Raw genomic sequence first — 19,446 nt, forward strand, 5'->3', positions numbered from 1 at the left:
CCAAGCAATTTTCTGCATCAGATTTAATGTTACTCTCTCTCAAGTTTTTTTGGCAAGATACTGCAGGATTGTCATTGAAAATGTTGCTTTTTAAGTAGAAGAGAGTTTTAGTAAGTAAAGAGTAGACATTATGTTTGCTAATAAAAATCACATTAAGAGTGCAATCCTGACCCTTACTTGGGGTGTTGCAAGTCCCTTGCGTTGGCCTGGGAGTGTTGCAAAAGTGCCGGCTGAGATCGACCAATGTAGGGTTCGGGGGGGGGGGGCATGGGGAGGGCAAGGCGGGAAGGAGGAAGGCATTTCAGGGCAGAGTAGGGTGGGCAGTGGGTAGGTACCATGGGCGGGTGAGGAGCAGCAATCAGGGCCAGGATCCGGCAGTTATGTTGGATCCTGACCCCCTTCCCGGGTGACCAAGGGCAGTTCCAGGCTGCTCAAATTTGCGCCACTTTGTCAGGTGGTGCAGATCCGAGCAGACCTACTGGGACTGCTGCAGTGTGACACAGGGTAAGGGGAAAGGTTTCCCCTTGCCTCAGGCTGCACCACTTTTGGCCTCAAACTTGTGCTGGATGCTGGTCAGATCCACTGTCCTGTCTATTTCCAGCACAAGTTAGGATTGAGCCCTTAAGTGCATTGACTTCCCTGGTACTTCTTCATGGACTCAGTGCAGGACTCATGGAGTCAGTGCAGGACTGTAGTAATGGGCAATGGACAAACTAATGAAATCAGTAACCATAGGTTGAAAAAACTCCATCAAAGCTACCTTACACATGGCAGTTTCAATTTGCAAAGATTGCATGGCGGTGTGAATGCACCTATAATACTATTTAAAAGACATCATTTGAAAAAGTCAGTGCTTCAATAAGAAGAGCAATGAAAAGTCTGATGATAGAGAATCTAATCTCATACAAGGGAGCATTCACAGGATTAATGAGTGAATCATGTAGGGCTCAAGAAAGTCTTGGTTCAAATTTTATTTAAATGGTTATGTAGCTGACTATATTAATATCAGCTGTAATGAATGTCTGAGGTAGTGGGAAGGGCCCCCACTCTCGGACTGCATATTCTCTCTATAGGGCAAAAGAAGGAAGTGTAGGAAAAGATCTATTGCAGATGGCTCAGGGTGAGAAAGACAAAGAGCCCTATATCTGTGACACATGCTTATTAACGTGTCTGGAATTGTAGATTACTACCACGGAAAACTGCTTTCTAGTTAGTACAGTGTGTGTTAGATGTCCTTAGCTATTCTGTGGGGCTCTCTTTCAAAATTTAACTTTCTGAGAAATAGGAGCCAGTAATCTCAGACTCATTTTTCCTGACTGGGAAATAGCCTGGTACCTAGTCCTAGACATGTCTGCTGGTGGAGTATCTGTCTGCCACAACAGCATAACATCTTCAGTCAGTCTTGGGCCCTGTACCAGGTTATGCCGCTGCTGATGCTTCACAGTGCTAAGGGCACGAAGTCACTGCCATACCATGCTGTAGGATTGATAGGCCCTCTACAACTTGCAGGAAGACATCTAGTGGCTCGGTTTTAGCACACTCCAGATCACTGCTGGGACAGGGGCACTGGTTCAGGCAGAGCCCTTCAGTAGGCAGATCGTGATCAGAAGGGTTGTGGCAACTATTTTATAATTATTTTATTTTGTGGTTCAGACCTAAGGACCCTAAATCCTGCTGGAGGCTTTAAGCCATTTCTGCCCAACATTGCATATACACAACAGGGACCAAATGTGTACACCTGTGGGCCAGGCAAAAATGGGTTAATTTTGAAAGGGTTGCTTTGGCCAAGGCCATCATATCACCCTTGGCTTCTTTATTCCCCAGTCCTATCCCCCACCATTTGCTCTGATGCAGCCACACCATGGAGGCACATGCTGCATCTTGTGGTGGGAAGAGTGATCAGGAGGCATCCTCGAAGTAAAGGAACTTTTTCCCCTTACCTCCAGGTAAGCCCTGTGTTGCCCTATGGGTCTGCTTGGATCTGCACCAGCTCATTTGCTGGCGCAAGTCTGAGTGGACCCAAGGGAGCATGGCAAAGGTAGGCACAATACATAGTATATTGGTGGTGACTTTGCTACCAATAACTACCCCTACCCACCCCAACATGCTTCTGGACAGCCCCACTTGCCCTTCAAAGATGGGCTCCATGTTGCAGATCAGGGTTTGATTGAGGTAGGTTTCAGCTTGATAAATTCAAGATCACTGGCCTCAGAACCGAGATACAGAGAATAATGTAAATTGTGTCAAGCATCATGAATTGGCCCGACTGTTTTGTGGGGACAGAGATAAGACGTACAGAAACATCCTTGATAAGATTAATCAATGCAGACCTAAAAGGGTTATTTAAAAGAGAGGTTGATATAATCAGCATGCACAACATTGAAAGTGTCTCATATAATAAAGAGCTGCTCTAACCTGGAAGATATGCAAAATACATGAAAATGATAAAAGAATTTTTTTCTAAGCTTCAAGGGACTACTCAAAGACCTGAACCATACACTTGGCAGTGCACAGGTAACTGAATTCTTCCTTCCTTCCTTTGCATTAAATGGCTTTAAAGGTCCTTAACCCATTTCTGGCCAGCCCACAGGTGTACACATTTGGTTCCTATTGTGTATATGCAATGTTGGGAAGAAATGACTAAGCGCCCAATCCTAAAGAGTGCACGCCGGCTTACTGCCAGTGTGCACTGTCGCATACGTGCTGTAAGGCATGTTTGCAGGTCCTAGCACCAGTACCCTAGCACCAGTGCTTGCCCTACCCAGGGGAAGGGGATGAAAGTCCCCTTCTCCCGAGGAGGCAGTGGCAGCTGCCTGGGGCGTGCTGGATGCAGCGGCAGCCATTTTCAGCACCGCTGAAGCCCCGCACACCAGGCAGCTCAGCATTGGGCTGCCCAGAGTTGGAGGGTTTACATGCCTTGACAGATGCTCGCCTAGTGCACCATTCCACGTCAACAGGAATAGGACCCCACTCTTAGTTCACCAGGTTGGGGGACTGTAAAAAGTTAATTGTGCAAATTTAGGATTGACAGCTGGCATTGCAAGGACTTAATCCTTCCATACTGGAACTGGGGTCTAAGATATGAGCCAGATTTCTTTATTCCTTTATTATGCACATCAGAGCCAAATAGCACATTATGAGAAATGCATGAATTTTGGTCTTTGCTTTCATTTTTTCTTTAAACTAGTGGCCTGCAAAATGGCCTCAAACTGCAGGAAGTATGGGGGTCTTCGGTTTTAGCCCCTGCTGTGGTACCAATCCCAATCATATACCTCATGCACGAAATTTATTAATTTTTTAAAAAAGTTTTATTGAAAACCAATTGAAGTTTTCTTAAAACTGCAATTTGGGGGGGGGGAGAGAGAGATGGGGCCATAATCAGGATTGGAACTGTGGTTGGGGTAAAAGCTCAATCTCCCATACCTCCTCTGTGAATTTGGGCCACTTGCAGCACCCCCTCCCTGCACTTGTTTTAAGAAACAAAAACCAAACTCAAGCATTCTTCATAACATGTAATTTTTACTCAGGGATGCAAAGGGCTTTTCCCTGTACAGCAGACTCTGATGGTCCAAAATAACCTGAACTCTTAGAAAACAATCTCAGTGATTAGACGAATGCCACCCAACTTTTACTATAAATCAGCAAAAAATTTTCTTGGCAAAGAGGCAGTGACTTTTGGCAGTGTGACACTTTGAAGTATCATGTCACAGCAAAATAACACAGTTGGAACTAGAAAGAACAAATGGCTTCCCCAAGGGTAACAGAGATCAGACTTTAAACTGTCTGTAAAGATTCATAAATTGTAGTAGTTAATCTAACTATCTGTAGTAGGGTTCTACTGGTAGTAAAAGCTATTAAACTGTAGTAAATAAGAAGTAAATTCACATCTGAATAATTGCATTGTTGATGTAGGTTCTCTATAACAAGAACAAAAAATTAAAATCAGTTTCCAAATGATGTTATTTTATGAAATAGTATACTAAAGAGTGTACTTTTCCTCCATTTCTCAAGTGGTCGATCCATATTTTCAAAATTTGGAAATCAGTGTGTGAAGAATAGGTTTCACTATGCCAGTATAAGGCCATGTTTTATTACAGAACAACCCCTGGGGCCTGGGGGAGAAGAATAGGCCCTCAGTTTGGGTGTACTTGTCATAAGAGGCGACTAAACAGCCACCGGCTAGATGGGACTTGTTAGCCTGGGAAGGCAGCTCATCTGAGAGAAGGAAAACTCTGATCCCAAACCTCCACTGCCTTGTGGCTACACCCAGTTATGGAAAAGGCTTCAGGAGTCAACCTCGAGGCAAAATCCAGAGCCGGAGTCCTTGAGGCAGTTCATGGCTGAACACAGTCAGATTCTGGAAACTCCTGCGACGCTGCTGGAACCAACCGTATTGGCTTCTGCCTTTCCATTGGACCATTTCAGTGACGTGGAGAGGGGGGATTTGCTGCGTGGGTAACAGTCTATCCTCCATATCTACTTTACCCAGGCTTTGCGCACTGGAGAAGACATTCTGTTCAAGAACCACAATTCAGAGCGCGATACCATAGTCTTCCGAGACGGAAGGATGCCAACAATGGTATTATAGAACAGCACTCTTTGTTCCATCTTACATTATTGCTTACTTAACAGATGTATATACAGTACTATATTTTACCCAAACACTTCTTCAAGGCAGCTTACAAACATATTTGAATTAATTAAGGTCTTTCCAGTCACAGTGGAGGTGGACTTCTATGTGTAGATCTTCCATTCTTTAACAAATGAACAGGCTTCCTCGTTCTTCTACTGCTTCCTGCTCTGGAGGACCAATATCCTCTGGTGTTGCTTCAGCAGTGGCTACAGGGCAAGGATGAAACCCTTGCCAGTAGCACCTGCACTTGCCCCTCAACCAAACCAGGAACAAAATGAATAATATGCTATATCTGGAAGTCAGGCCTATTCCTACCATGCAGTTCTTCTCAGATACGGTCTTACAGTGGAATTGTCATCCTCCTTTGCTGATATTTCTGGCAATTCCAGCTGCCTAGATCTTTGGTGCTGGGGTCAAAGAAATATAATAAACAAGGCTATCACTGAAAATGACAGCTCATATCAAGTTCTCTGCCCCCTCTTCCCTTCTGTAGCATGTAGTAAACCTTTGTGCATTCTGATGGCATGGTGTGCCTTTCTACAGAGAAACTTTTGTGTGCATGTGTAATGAATAGTGTGACCAATTTTGGCAGGTAAAGCTTTTTAAACTCTTCCATGTTGAGCTGCTCCTGCCAAAATTCCCTCTTCTGTACCATGTTCAATGACATAGGCACTCTGTCCACCATTGTATCTGGTCATCCTGGTATGCACTGTGGGGCAGTAAGTGTGCTGGCTAGTCCAGCCACTACACCAACCAGGGATGGGAACTCGTTAATGGACTCGCATTTGAGTCACTAAACGTGTGTTTGTGTGATTCATGTGTGACTTAAATTACATTATGACTTGGGACTAAACTCTAGTTTCAGGTCACTGACTTGGAAATGAGTTCCCACAAGTGCAGACTAGAATCTGTCTGGGTGTGCTTGCTTTCTTTGTGACTTCTGTATTGTATGAAAGACTTCCTGTGGCAATCCGGAAGCTGGCACTGACTGGCATGAGCAGTAGGGTAAGTTAGTTCCAGCCAAGACACAAGGATGGGGGAGGGGGAGGGAAGGAGGAAGAGTTAAGGTTTTTGTTTTGGGTAGCTGAATCAAGTACAAGGCGGAGGGAGGAGGAATGTGGGTCTGGTTAGCTCACGGGGGAGGGAGGCGGGTGGCCTCCCTTGTTCATCTCCAAAGGAACAGACAATCCATTGGATGAAGGGCAGGTCGCTTGATTTTTTTTTTCTCTAGATGAGGGAGGGGTTGGTCAGCCATAGGAAAAAGTGACTTTCAGAAACCCAGGTGGGGGGAAAAGAGGCAGAGGGAATGGGGAGGAGGCGGTTCCTAGAATGATTAAAAACGGGATGCCAGGCTCATTTCTCTTATATTCCCATGTTCGCTCTCCTACTGTGTGGCATGTGTATTGAAAAGACTTGTCACTCAAGTCACAGTGAGTCAGTAGAGTGCTCAGGATGAGTCCCGACAGCTGCCCATTATGACTTGTGTATGAGCTGAGTCAATGGGGGTGGAGATTCAGGTCTGCACTCGAGTCTGTGGGAGGTGCCTGCCATGCCTGGCATCCCTGGCACCAACACACTCCCAATGCCTAGAGTTTGTCAGGCCCTGGGCTTGTGGAATGCATCAGTGTAAAGACTGGTGACATTCTCTAACTCCCCCCAAGTACGTATTTGTTACACATGTGGATGTGACTTCTGAACAGGACTGATGGCATCAGGACATGGGTGTATTTTACTACACGTCACAGTAGCAGAGCAGAGCAAGGCAAGCAGAGGTGAGTGTCCCCAGGCAATCTGCTGCTTGTGTTAACTACTTCAAATTGCCTTCTGGATGGACCAGCCTTGCAGTGGCTCTGTTCAGGGGACCTTTCACTGCTTTCTTTTTCTCTCCATGTGCCCTTCCTTCATACTGTGAACTCTGTAGACAGGAAGTGTTTCCTTAGGGGCTTTCACAAATATTCAACCATGATGATTGTCATGTTTCTTCTGTATAATTTTCATTAGGTGACAACAGTGGATGGTCTCAGCAGCTCGATAAATATTATGCAATTTATAGTGAAAGGATTTCTCAATACGCCTTTGAGATGGAAACCAACAACTGCTGTAAGTCATAAGAAGAAGGAATTGTGGAACTGTAAAGTGTGCAAACATACAATTCTAAACAACCGCAATCTAGTTTATAGTGACACAGAATGAAAGTTCAATGGATGTGTGCACATTTCATTTCTTAGAAAAACTGAGCTATACTGGGGCCCAGTAACAGGGTGGGTCCTTTTCTATGGTGGTACCTATCATGAGGAATTTCCTTTCACAGGAGATGAGATGAGCTCCCTCCCTGACCATGTTTTGATGGCAGCTGAAGATGTTTTTGTTTCTTTGATGCCATGTGCTCCTCTTGTTGTTTTACTGTGTGATGTATTTGCTTTCTAAAAAAATATGTTTTGATTGTTGTAAGTTACCTTGAGTACATCTTTGAGGGAAAGAAAGGGAAATGCAAATTTTAAAAATCATTTTTTAATATTATCATCTACTTTAGGCAGTTGTTGTGGGAACACACAAGAGAGAAAAGCCATCTGATGACCTACCCTAAGCCCACTTGTAGAATCTGTGACTCTCCTGAAAATTGCATTTCTTCATTTTATTTTTAATCCCACCTTTCACAAGAAAACGTAAGACAGTTTACCACTGAGCAAAAACACACTAATAAAGTAATCAGTAAAATCAAAATAACAATACAGTATAACAACAAATTAACAGATAATACTGATATTCTTCAAAAAAAAGTTAAGCCATTTCTGCCCAGTGTTGCATATATGCAATAGGGACCAAATGTGTACACCTGTGGGCTGGGAAAAAATGGGTTAAGAGGGGATTAAGAAAAAACACACTGCCATAACAACATAAAATTTCAGACTACAGTCAAACATAGAGCTTAACGATGATGATGAAACAAATTTGCTTCTATTACAATCACTATCTCAACCATATTATAGATTACGATGGTACTGTATGAAGCAATGTTCTTTCTGCATTACATGTTCACATTATCAATTTGCCCTCTATGGTGTTCTCTTTATCCAGTGGTTGATTCTGTTCCAACAAAATGTTTATGCCGGGGGCTAGAGCTGGACTGTGACAACGCTAGTTTACATAGAGTCCCTTCGGTCTCATCAAACGTCACTATGATGTAAGTAGAAAAGAAATAGTTTCTGAGTAGACTCAAATTGCTAATCCACCTAGGCCACAACATTATCAAGGCCAGTTTATAAATGGTGCACAGCCCTAGTGGTGGCATTTTGAGCACCATCCTGAAAGCAAATAGGAACAGAAAGTCAATGTTCCTGATACTTATTTAGTGCTGATATCCACCATTTTGGAAAAGTTAGGAAAAAGTCCTTAAACATCAATGCCCATGAGTGTAATCAGGATGATTTTTAAAAATTTATGATGTCACTACAATGGCATGTGGGGTCTTGCTTGATTCATGAGGTTGTAGTATCCTCACCTTTTGCACAATGTTGCTCTGTCCTTGGAGGCTCCTCACAGGAATGGAAGGTGCATTGTCCTCACGCAAGAGGCAGAAGTGCAATGGGCCTCTTACACAAGCACATTGTTCCTTCTGTACCTAGAAGGAGCTTCCGATGACAGAATATTGCTCTACTGAAATACAATTTCAACAATGCCAAATTCAGAAAAGAGATTGCATCCTTTCTACTTGTCAGAGACCTGTAACCATTAAATTAGGCCAGTAATTTTCAACTGGTGTGCTACAAAAGGTCTGTAGGTTGAAACTTGTGTGTTGCAAAAGGTGCCAAGCGAGTTTGGAGCACAATAGTTGAAAATCACTGAAAAACTCTTCCAGATTCTGCAGCTGTTTCTATCTAGTACAGTCCAATGTATATCAGCTCAGAAGTACACCCCATTGAGTTCCATGGACTAATGACCCAATCTTAATTTCCCTCCCCAGGTAATATTCCTTACCATGAGGAGGCTGCTTTATGGCTATCGCAAAGCAGCCTCCTCTAATGTGTGCTAAAGGCCCGCCAGTGGGAGGCTGACGTGGCCTCCTGATCACCGGTGGGTTCATGGACACCTGCCAGAGTAGGTAAAAGCAGGTTGGAGGAAGCTGGGAAAGGGGTTGTACAGGGCAGGAGGTGGGCAGAAAAGGGAAGTGATGGGGCAGGGAACAGGGTGGATCAGGCCCAAGAGGGGGGTGGGATTTGTGGCAGCCCTACATTCTGAATCCTGACACACATCTTGATCTGCCTGCATGGACATGCACCAGTGACTGAGCTGCTGCAATTCCAAGTTGCCCCATAGCAGCTGCTGGGGCTTACCCTGAGTAGACCTCCAGCAGCCAAAATCCTCTGCAGGATGCAGTGGAAGCCTTGCAGCATTGCCACATGGGGATGTACTGTGGGAGACTTGTTGAAGAGCAATGAAGAGCATTGAAGAAATGAAGAGCAATTGACTTCTTCAATAAATCTTTTAAGATCCATAGATCTTTTAAGAAAATCTCTTCCTGAGCTGTTTGACCAAAATATTTGTTATATTATGAGGCCCTCTATGGTTTGAGTTGACTAAGTGCAGAAAAAGTAGACACATTTGGCTTCAGTATTTTGTGCATGCAGAATAGTAGCTACATTTGTAGTAACTGCATTTATGTCATCAGTGGAGGAAGCTGGTAAATTATACCCTTTGGTATCATTGAGTTCTTGTACATGTCAGTACACAGCACATATGACTGCATTGAGCATTGCAGGAGTAGGGAATGGTGTTGTGGTTAAAAATGTACATTTAAATGCATTGCACAAAAATGAGGTAAATGTTTCATGTGTAAAATCGCTCTTCTAAATGACCAGACAACAGAGGGGACCAGATTCGCCCCTTGTGTGATCCTGTTGATTTAGAACAGCATTGAAAAGAGGTATATGGTAATTTTATTAAGATGTGTTTGGCAGTGAACTGTACTCAGATGCTCACTTTAGATTTCAGATGAAACATTCACACACAGATGGTATTTTGGGGGGAAAGGATGGACAGTTGAGCTCTTCCCAATCAAGCAGAGCACCTTTGTAAACACAGGTAGCCAGGGGTGGTATCAAGGGTCAGACAGATTGGACGATGCCCCCTACCCAAGGACTGACACATTGAATCACCTCTCTCAAGGTGTAAGTCACCTTGAGTACCTCTCTTGGAAGAAAGGAAAGTTTTAGGATTTAAATCTTTAAATTAATAGTAAATAATTGAGGAAAGGGTGGAGTGGATCCAGTGCAAGGGTTTGCCCCAGAGCCCGAAGAAACTTAATGCCAGTAGTAGCACAAATAGTTTCAGGATGCAATCCTAACCCACTTTCCAGCACTCTCATAAGGGCAATGCAACTCCGAGGTAAGGGAACAATCATTGCTTTACTTTGAGGAGGCCTCCATGACTGCCCCTCAACTGCAGGATGCAGCAAACGTCCCATTGGCACAGCTGTGCCAGTGCTGGAAAGTTGGTAAGGATTTAGGCGTCAGTTGTTACTACTGAGCATGCTCAGTGCCGTAGGTAGAAGCATCTGTCAGGAATATATAAATATACAAACAATTGCTGCAGTTTTACTGTTTAATTTCTGCAGCTGTGGTTAAAGACAATGAGGCAGCAAAAGGGCAACACTGAATCACACACACACACACACACACAAACTTCACGGAATAATTTTATCTATGGAAGTACCCATCAACTGCATAATTTGTTATCATTAAAATAAAAGGTCAGCTGGTTTGGCTTCTACTGTTATCTATTAATCTTTTTTTACAGGTCCCTACAGAATAATCTACTGAGAAGGCTAGTTGCTAATGGTTTCAAAAGATATCAAGATCTTAAATACCTGTAAGATGGTTTTTCACTTCAAATATCAATCTATTGCAGGTTTATTGTTTTGTGGTGTAAGTGATTGAACGACTAATTTTTCACATGATAACTAGAGCAATGGGTTGACCACTTGTCTGATGTTGCTGTTGCTGTCATTAAGAACAGAGCAGTACAACAGAGAAGAGCAAAGTATTGTAAACGAAACAATTTCCACTTGGCAAAACAGTGGTAGTAGCTAAAGTTGGCTGGGTATTCTTTCTCCTCGAATATAATTTGGAAACAAGTTTCTTCAACAATTTAAAATACGAGTTCAGAAATAACTGCTTTTGTACATACCCAGTACTGAATGAAATTGAATTTTTTTTTGTTCCATACATCAAATCACATGCACATGAAGTTCATTAACAATGAAGAAATATATAGGGAATATACAGAGAATAGCTTAATCTCTTCAATCCATATCCCTTTAGATTCTTTTAGATGTAGTTTGAGAGTACAGTACCATATTTTTCAGCACCCTCTCCTGGTCACAAATTTAAATACAGATATCACTGATTTCTTTGTATAGAAAAAGTTAGCCATTTCTGGAAAAAGAGACATACCACTCAAACTTCTAAAATGCAGAATATGATTGATTTGCTTTGAGCTTCAGCTCAGACTCCTCTTATCATAGAATCATAGAAACATAGAGTTGGAAGGGTACTAAAAGACCATCTAGTCCAACCCCCTGCCTGTAGCAAGAAATTCATCTGCAGCAAATGCTTGTTGAGCCTCTGCCTGAAGATTTCCAGTGAGGGAGAATCTGCCCCTCCCTTGGCAATTTGTCCCACTGCTAAACCACCCTTTTCCTGATATCCAATGAGAATCTCTTCTCTTGCAGTTTGTACCTCTTGGATCTAGAGGCAGTTGAGAACAAATTTGTCCCTTCTTCCATATGACAGTCCTTCAGGTATTTGAAGAGCCCTGTCATATCCCCTTGCAACCTTCTCTTCTCCAGGCTGAACATACCAAGCTAGGGCTTGTTCTCCAAACCTCGGATCATCCTCATCGCTCTCCTCTGGACCTGCTCCAGTTTGGCTGCATCTTTCTTAAAGTGAGGTGTCCAGAACTGGACACACTTCTCCAGATGAGGTCTAAACAATGCAGAGTAAAGCGGAACCACAACTTCTCATGACTTGGAAGGCTCTTGAAAGACTCAATCAAACCTCCAATATGTTCTTGAAGGCTATGCTTTCAGTATATGCTAGATTGGATCTCTGAGAAGGGGGGAAAGTATGTGAAGGATTTTTAATGATTTTTTAAAATGATTTTAATGATTTACTGTTCTTAATATCTTCACAGGTATCTTCAAAATAATGAAATAAGCACTGTGTCAAAATATGCTTTCAGAGGACTCTACAATCTGACAAAGCTGTAGGTATCTCACCGGCTATGCTATAACAATCAATACTGCCACACTTAAATAATTTTAACAACTTCAGTGGGCCAGCTGTATTGGCTTATGTATATAAGCTTAAGTATATAAGCCAATACACTCATCTATCCATTCCCAATGAACATCTCCAACATCACCTAACTAACCTATGCTTTGTGTTCTCTTTAGAATAAAACTCAGTATGGATAAACTGCAAGAATATTGTAGTTTTAAGACTATGCCAACTGTCAGTTTTCTGCAGCAAAATCTGCCATGGGGAGGTAGTTTTCAGTTTCTTCCCAAAGAGCAATACGTACTTAGGAAAAATGAAATCCAATATCGCCTAACTAACCTACACCAAGAAGGTGTCAACTGCACTGTACCATCCAAGACAATTGTGTTATTATTTGGGCATGATTATGAGAAAACCCAGGTCACAACTTTCTCTCAGCTGTAAAGGTCACTCTATGACTTTGGACAAGTCATTCTCTCACAGCCTAACTTGTGTCAAAGAATTTGGATCTCTTTGTAAAGCTTTGGGATCTCTCTCTCTCTCTCTCTCTCTCTCTCTCTCTCTCTCTCTCTCTCTCTTGCTCACACACACCTTTTACCAATAGTTGATCAATGAACATTCTAACCCTACCTTTCCTATGCTTTATTGATCCTGTTTCAGATATCTGAGTCACAACAAGATAACCACTCTGGAACCCCACATTTTTGAAGATCTGCAAAAGCTTGAATGGCTGTGAGTATGATTTTTCTATCAATTTATTTAATGAATTTTTATCCAGCTTTTCCTTCCCATGGAGAAAGCTCAATTTAAGTTTTCAGCTTCCAAAATTTGAAATCTCACATGTTGTGGGCACACACAGGAAGGCTTGTACAAGTGTCCACAGAACATCATGATAACGCATTCTGTTATATATTGCCCAAGATGTCTCAGGGCGCAATCCTATCCTGCACTGAAACAGGCAAGCCAAGAGGCTTGCGCTGTATCCAGTGCAGGATGGGGGCCAAAAGCTTCTCTGAGTGCCAGCCTGACTTCCTCCTGAGGTGGCGCAAACGTGCCTTACGGAACGTTTGCAACCCTCCTGGGCCGGCGCTGGACTTGCTCCAGCCCAACTCAAGGGCTGGATTGCGCCTCCACACACAGTTATCAAAACCTCATTTCTTCTATATGTGCTTGTACAATCACATGCAGAAAGTGAAAAAAACATGCCTTATTGCCTTGTGTTCTCTTTAGAATAAAATTCAGTATAGATAAACTGCAAGAATATTGTAGTTTTAAGACTATGCCAACTGTCAGTTTTCTGCAGCAAAATCTGTCATGGGGAGGCAGTTTTTAGTTTTCTCCCAAAGAGCAATTCGTGCTTAGGAAAAAGAAATTGCCTTTCACTGCTAGACTGCAGTTCCTCACACTCTCTTGGCAAAGTACTTACTGGGAGTGGCAGGAAAAATGGTGCTACACACATGCTCAGGGTTGCTGTGTTTAAACTGCTTTCACTCCATAGCTATTCCACCTTCTGATCAGTAACATCCTGCCCCACCAATTGTAATATGGCATGTACTCTGAATGTACACTGAAATGGAATAAGTCCATTTTATATTATGCCTGTGGGATCTAGTCTAGGCCTTGCTTTCCCAGACTAGATATATGTCTCAGGTGGAAGCAAGAAATGGGGAGACATGACAATAATTGGGTTTGCGCAAGAAAAAGGTCAAGTCAAGATTCCATTCAGATTTATGTGTGCAAGAACATGACACTATCGGTTCCGCATGCACAAGCCCCTGTACTTGAATGGAAGGATAACTTAGGGTACAACCTATTGATTTTCTGTAAGTTTATCTTTAGGAGGCAAAAAAAAGCTCACTGCATTAAGGCTTTTTCTGGCCAGGGAACATGTGACTTCCCCATTCTTGCCTGCAGCTTGGACTGCTACTGAAATTGCTTTAGAATGGTTTGAGGATCAACACTTTGACACTGTTATAATTTTTGCTTTGAAGAAAGATCCACATGTACCGGTCCTGGCAATACAGGAACAAAGAACACTGAGTAGGAAGTGTTAATGACAGAGCTGTCTATATTTCAAAGATTAAGTGCCTCTTTTTTTCTGCTGTGCCTTTTCAAATGAAGTGTTGTCTTCTGAGAACTATGATAAATTGCAGCTTTGAAAAAATGCTCTGTGAAATATCAGGGTACTAATCAAATAAAAAAATTAACAAGGAAATTGCTTCCATTTTAAATTGATTTAAATTGTTCAAAAAAAAGTGTTTCAATTCTCTTTGTAAAGAATGGTTTTTGTCATTGATTGAGGACATTCCAGTACCTTAATTTTGAAATATTGAGATGTGTATGGTTCAAGATTAAGCTTTAAGAACGTATTTTTAGACACACAGAGAGAGAGAGAGAGAGAGAGAGAGAGAGAGAGAGAGAGAGAGAGAGAGAGACCCCAGTTCCAGAATGTGGTTTTCTACATGCAGGTTCTTTAGGAATGAAATTGCACTTCAGAACCAAGTCACTCAACCACTGTCAGTATGGTAGGTAACAGCTGTGTGTACCCACTGGTACCACATATTGAGGTGGCCCTGCACTTGTCTACCTCACACTCAAACCAATGTGAATTGACTTTCTCTGCTTGCAGAAACAAGCAGAAAGCTGGTCCACCATTTAGTGTTTGTATGAGTACCACATCTTGTGATATTGGTAGTCATGTAAAGTAATTAGCTCACTGGAGGTGGCTGTATGATGGTACCTTTACTTAAGAGGAATATCATGGTAAATCTAAAATCCTTATATCGTATTACATATATTCAAAGGAATGCAATCTTCAAACCTAGGTTGCTTTTAATAAGTTACTTTTTAGATACCACTCTTTTCGAGACTAAGATGCACCTTTTTCTGATTTACAGCATAATTGAAAACAATAAGATCAAATGCATCTTTCCACAAACCTTTTATGGGCTAAACACACTTATTCTCCTGTAAGTATTGTTATATTAAAACATATTTAAAATAAATTAACTAAGAAATGTTTTGGAAAATATATTTTGTCAGTTGGAATATTAGCTGGTTCTTTAATGAATTATATGAGATCTGATTGTAACCTAGGTTCCCTGAAAGTCATCAGTTGTAATCAAAGAAAGCTGGTCATTGGAACCAATTGCTTGCATCCTAAGGACTTCTTTTGCAGGTGCAAGGCCTCCTTCACGTACAACCCCAGGAGGCCAGTTAGTTGTGACTTACTTCAGTCCCACTAATTGCATAAAAAGCAAATTGCATAAAAACTAAATGAAACTAATGGTTCCACTTTGGAAACTGGTGCCACAGTAATGGACCTGCCCCTCGCTGCACCCCGGGGCAAAGGTACTGTCCCCCCTGCGCTATGCAGCTCCTCATATTTACCCAGCACAACAGAGCCTTGTGCAACACTATTTATGATTGGGAAAGTGTTCTGAGGCTTCCCTGCATTAACAGTACTTTCAGGAAATAGGAAGTACTTCTAGGTACTTCAGGAAATAAGAAGTACTGCTTAAAATTGTGTCAGAAGCCTCAGAAGACTTCCCGTGCAGTCTGGAGCACTGTGCAGATGTAGCAGTCAGGGCTTTTGCCCCCCTCCCCCCCTCCAGGCCTGCCACTGTGGTGACTGGGATCTGCTCCTGGATGTTTCAGTAAAGTTATGATCTCATCAGAGAAGTACTGACTGGCCCATAGTGCCCCTTTATCACCCTTAAGACTATAACATCCATTCATATTCCAGCTTCAAACAGTACATACCCAGTGGCATCGCTAGCGGGGTGCGAGAGGTGCGGGTCGCACCGGGTGACGCGCACTGGGGGTGACGCGCTAAAATCGCAGTGGTTAGGAGTAATCCTATCATATTATATACCGTTGGATGTGGAATTTTGAACGGAATGCAATGCAAAAATCCAGAGTGAAATATCTCCTTTCTATCAAAAGTTATGGCCAAAAAACCGGAGAACAAAAATGCATGGGGCCCTATAGAAAGTGAAAGTGAGCGTATTGCGCGTTTACTCATGAGTAGGCAAACCTGCCCTAGTCTGTTGGAAAGGGCAGGCTGCGAGGAATCCAAGGACACCAGAATGGTCCTGATCCAATGAATGCAGCCCCAAAAAACACCTGAGAAGGTAGTCCCTCCCTCAAGCAGATGAATGTATTGAGCCCTATGGAAAGCAAAACTAAGCCTCATTGTCGCGTTTACTTGCAAGTAAGCAAACATGCCTTGGAAGATCAGGTGAAGGAGAGTGCAAGGCTACCAGAATCGTCCTGATCCTATGCTCCTGGTGCTAAACAAGTGCTCCAGAAGGCAGACTCCCCTCCCCCCCCCCCACTAAAAAGGATCAAAACAGAGGCTTCAGCTGATAAGGTGAACTTTTTTGAGATTTGCAAAGCCAGGTGGATCCTGACAGTGATCTGGTTTAAACAGAAGTTCTTAAATTGAACTGGGCACTGGGTAGGGCTGAAAACCTTACTGGTTTTGGAGGGGGGGTGTTATTGCAGGCAGGCCACAGAGGAAATTCACTTGGTGGAACAGGGCTGGCTTCTGCTTCTTTAATTATTTGTTTTACTTTAATTATTTTTATTTATTTATTTTAATTTGCCTGATGATGTCACTTCCACCATGACATCACTTCTGGTGGGTCATGGACAGACTGACATTCTAAAAAGTGGTTCCAGTGCTAAAAGTTTGAGAACTGCTGCAATAAGGTGTTAGTAAGTTGACACCCTGGGGTGTGTGTGTGTGTGACACCACTAGTGACTAAAATCACAGTTAGGAAGAATAATTCCATCATGTTATTTATCAATCAATGTGTAATTTCATGCAGAATGTGTTCTATCAAAAGGTACAGCCAAAAAACCAGTGGGGGTGGAGTGATGGTATATCACCACGCCCACCACCTGGGGTGTTTTCCCGCCTACTGCATGGGGGTGATGCGCTGGCATCCCGCACTGGGTGACGTGAACCCTAGTGAGGCCACTGTACATACCCAACTTCTTTTTAAGTAAATTTACTCAATGCTGTTAAGTTGTTTAAAGTTCTTCTCTTCCATTTTTCCATCTCAATTACTGCATGTTCCAAATGCTAACAATCAACAAAGTTTAAAACAAAAATCAGATCCAATATAAAAAATAGAGAACAAATAAAATGAGCAATATGAACAGAAGTCAACAAAATCCAGGAGGGAGACAGTGACTTAATTTTGAGCCTAGCTGAAAGAGGAATGTCTTCAGCAGATGATGAAACACTAGGACAGATGGTCCTAGTGATTTTGATCTTCCTGATCAGTTTGCCTGATGTTACTGGATGTAGCAGCACAGACTTAAGAATTCTAACACCAGATTAACCTGCTTTGGGTGAATTTGCTTAAGATGAAATGACATATTGCCATACTTCAAGTGGACTAGTGTGGCCCCTTGATTGACCCTTTGGAATAGCCATTTTTCACCAAGTCAGTTTACTTCAGAGCAAGTGTGGCCATTGGACTTGGAACGGCCCAACCAACTTGTCCCTCTATGTTATTCTCTCTCCCTGTGGAAACATACAAAAAAGAGAAATGGTACCATGACAAAAAGCATCAAACAACATCAAAATGGAAACAAATGTAACAGAGCTTCTATGGTACATCTGATGTTTTAAATGTCTGAAAATTGTCAAAGAAAGTCTTTCTACCCCCATATACCAGATAGACCCCATCTCCACATACAGGTCCAGCCTTGTTATACACGGATTTTTAAACACGGATATGACTCAACACAAATGGCCCCTGCAAATGAGAAGGAATGTACTGATCCCTGGAGAAGGGAAAAAATGCACTCCTTTAAAATCACAGTTTAAAAAATGACTTTTTACTGTTGCAGAGAGACAGTCATACAAGTGATTACAGGTAGAACCTAAGTATCCACAGATTTTTCTATCCCAAAGCTGATGAGATGGGTCCTTTAAATTAAAGGAAAACAGTCATTTAATAATGCCAGAGAGGGCAGCTGGCTGACAATCCATCAATCATTCTCTCTGCAGCTTCACTCCTCCCTTCCCTCTAAGCACGTGAAAGAAAGCTAAATGGCAGCGATTATCACCTTCTCCATTCTTTCCCCCTTGCTGGGGCTCCTGGTGAAGGGAGAGATCATTTCCTCCTAGTGAAGCCTAAGCTCCTGAAGAGAGATTGATGGCCTCTGTGTGCACTACAAGGCTGTTTTTAAATCACAGGAGCAAAGAGACTTTGTTTTCTAAATTGATTTGCTATAGTGCGTTTTTTGCCAATCCACGTGAGTTCTTGGAACAGAACCCTGGCGAATAATGAGACTCAACCTGTATATAACTCCACATATCTTGCTACACTATTCCATCCTTCTCTTTCTATGACTCACAAAACATTGAGAAAGAACCTCTATTGGAGCCATATGTATAAGAGTGAAACTGTACAAACCTCATACAGGGAGCATAGCCACACATTTCCATGGGAGGTGTTGTGTATTGAAGCATCCTCTTAAGAGAATTGCACCCACATGAAAACTTATCATCACATGAGAGGTGACTTGTTGGTTTTAAAATAAGTTGAATTACATAAGCAGTTGGGAAAAAAATCCTATGTGTGTTGCTCTTTTAGAGACATAAACAGTAATCATGTTTCATTACCACCAGTGTAACAATTTTCTCCTTTTTCCAGCATTCTGATGAACAACTCTCTGACCCAGCTACCTGATAAAAATCTTTGCCAACATATGCCAAAGCTAAACTGGCTGTAAGTCCACATTTTCCTACAAAAGTTTAAGTTCATCTGAACTAAAAGTACATCATGTCTTGTCCACAATGGTTCTTTTAGAGGAAAATAAAACAAAGTTTCAAAGTTGGGATACAACACGCACATCTGATCTCTCTTATCAAAGTCCAGCTTGGATTCAGCAGTGACTACATCATCATCAACACTGAGTACTGAAAGTAATTGTTTCTAGTGGAATTGTTTCCTTCTATTATGACTCTGGAAGAGCAAAAAGAGAATCTTCTTCTGATGGTATATTACATGTGGGTAACATATCCTACTCCAAGAAACTTGGAGTTCTTGTGATCCAAGAAAACGTTTCATGACATTTTTTACAAACAATGTATTTTATTTTATTCCCCAGAGATTTTGAAGGCAACCAGATCCGCAATTTAAGAAATGGCAGTTTCATCTCCTGTCGCAGGTTAACAGTTCTGTAAGTAAAGAGCACCACAATGGGGTCAGAAATAAGAAGATTGGGCCTTCAGGGGGAAGACATATCAGGGAAAGAATCCATTGAATTCAATTTCTCACTAGAGGCACATGGTGCTAGGGCTAAGTTGAAGAAGTTCTCAGTGGGTAGGGCAGGGCAGGACCAGGGAGGGTATAAATGGTGAGAGCTACTCTAAAATACTTTTGATCATTTCAGTGTTTTGAGGAGAAACAAAATTAACTCACTAAATGAGAACAGCTTCTCTGATCTTCAAAGGATAGCTGAACTGTAAGTAGCTTTTCTTCAGTAGTCGCGAACTACATTACTGAAATTACA

The 19,446-nt window shown here is 42.1% G+C and overlaps 1 protein-coding gene across 1 annotated transcript in view; it reads left to right on the forward strand.

Annotated features, from left to right (window-relative positions):
• RXFP1 (relaxin family peptide receptor 1) overlaps window positions 1–19,446 on the forward strand; it is a 47,574-nt gene that overhangs the window by 17,230 nt on the left and 10,898 nt on the right. Inside the window, exons 3-11 of the mRNA XM_066632895.1 lie at window positions 6,635–6,733; window positions 7,712–7,817; window positions 10,430–10,501; window positions 11,825–11,896; window positions 12,571–12,642; window positions 14,808–14,879; window positions 18,585–18,659; window positions 19,042–19,113; window positions 19,327–19,398. Coding sequence (XP_066488992.1) covers window positions 6,635–6,733; window positions 7,712–7,817; window positions 10,430–10,501; window positions 11,825–11,896; window positions 12,571–12,642; window positions 14,808–14,879; window positions 18,585–18,659; window positions 19,042–19,113; window positions 19,327–19,398 — 712 coding nt within the window. The remainder of the gene's footprint in view (window positions 1–6,634; window positions 6,734–7,711; window positions 7,818–10,429; window positions 10,502–11,824; window positions 11,897–12,570; window positions 12,643–14,807; window positions 14,880–18,584; window positions 18,660–19,041; window positions 19,114–19,326; window positions 19,399–19,446) is intronic.

The sequence above is a fragment of the Tiliqua scincoides genome, chromosome 6 (genome assembly GCF_035046505.1).
Source record: "Tiliqua scincoides isolate rTilSci1 chromosome 6, rTilSci1.hap2, whole genome shotgun sequence".
NCBI lineage: Eukaryota > Metazoa > Chordata > Lepidosauria > Squamata > Scincidae > Tiliqua > Tiliqua scincoides.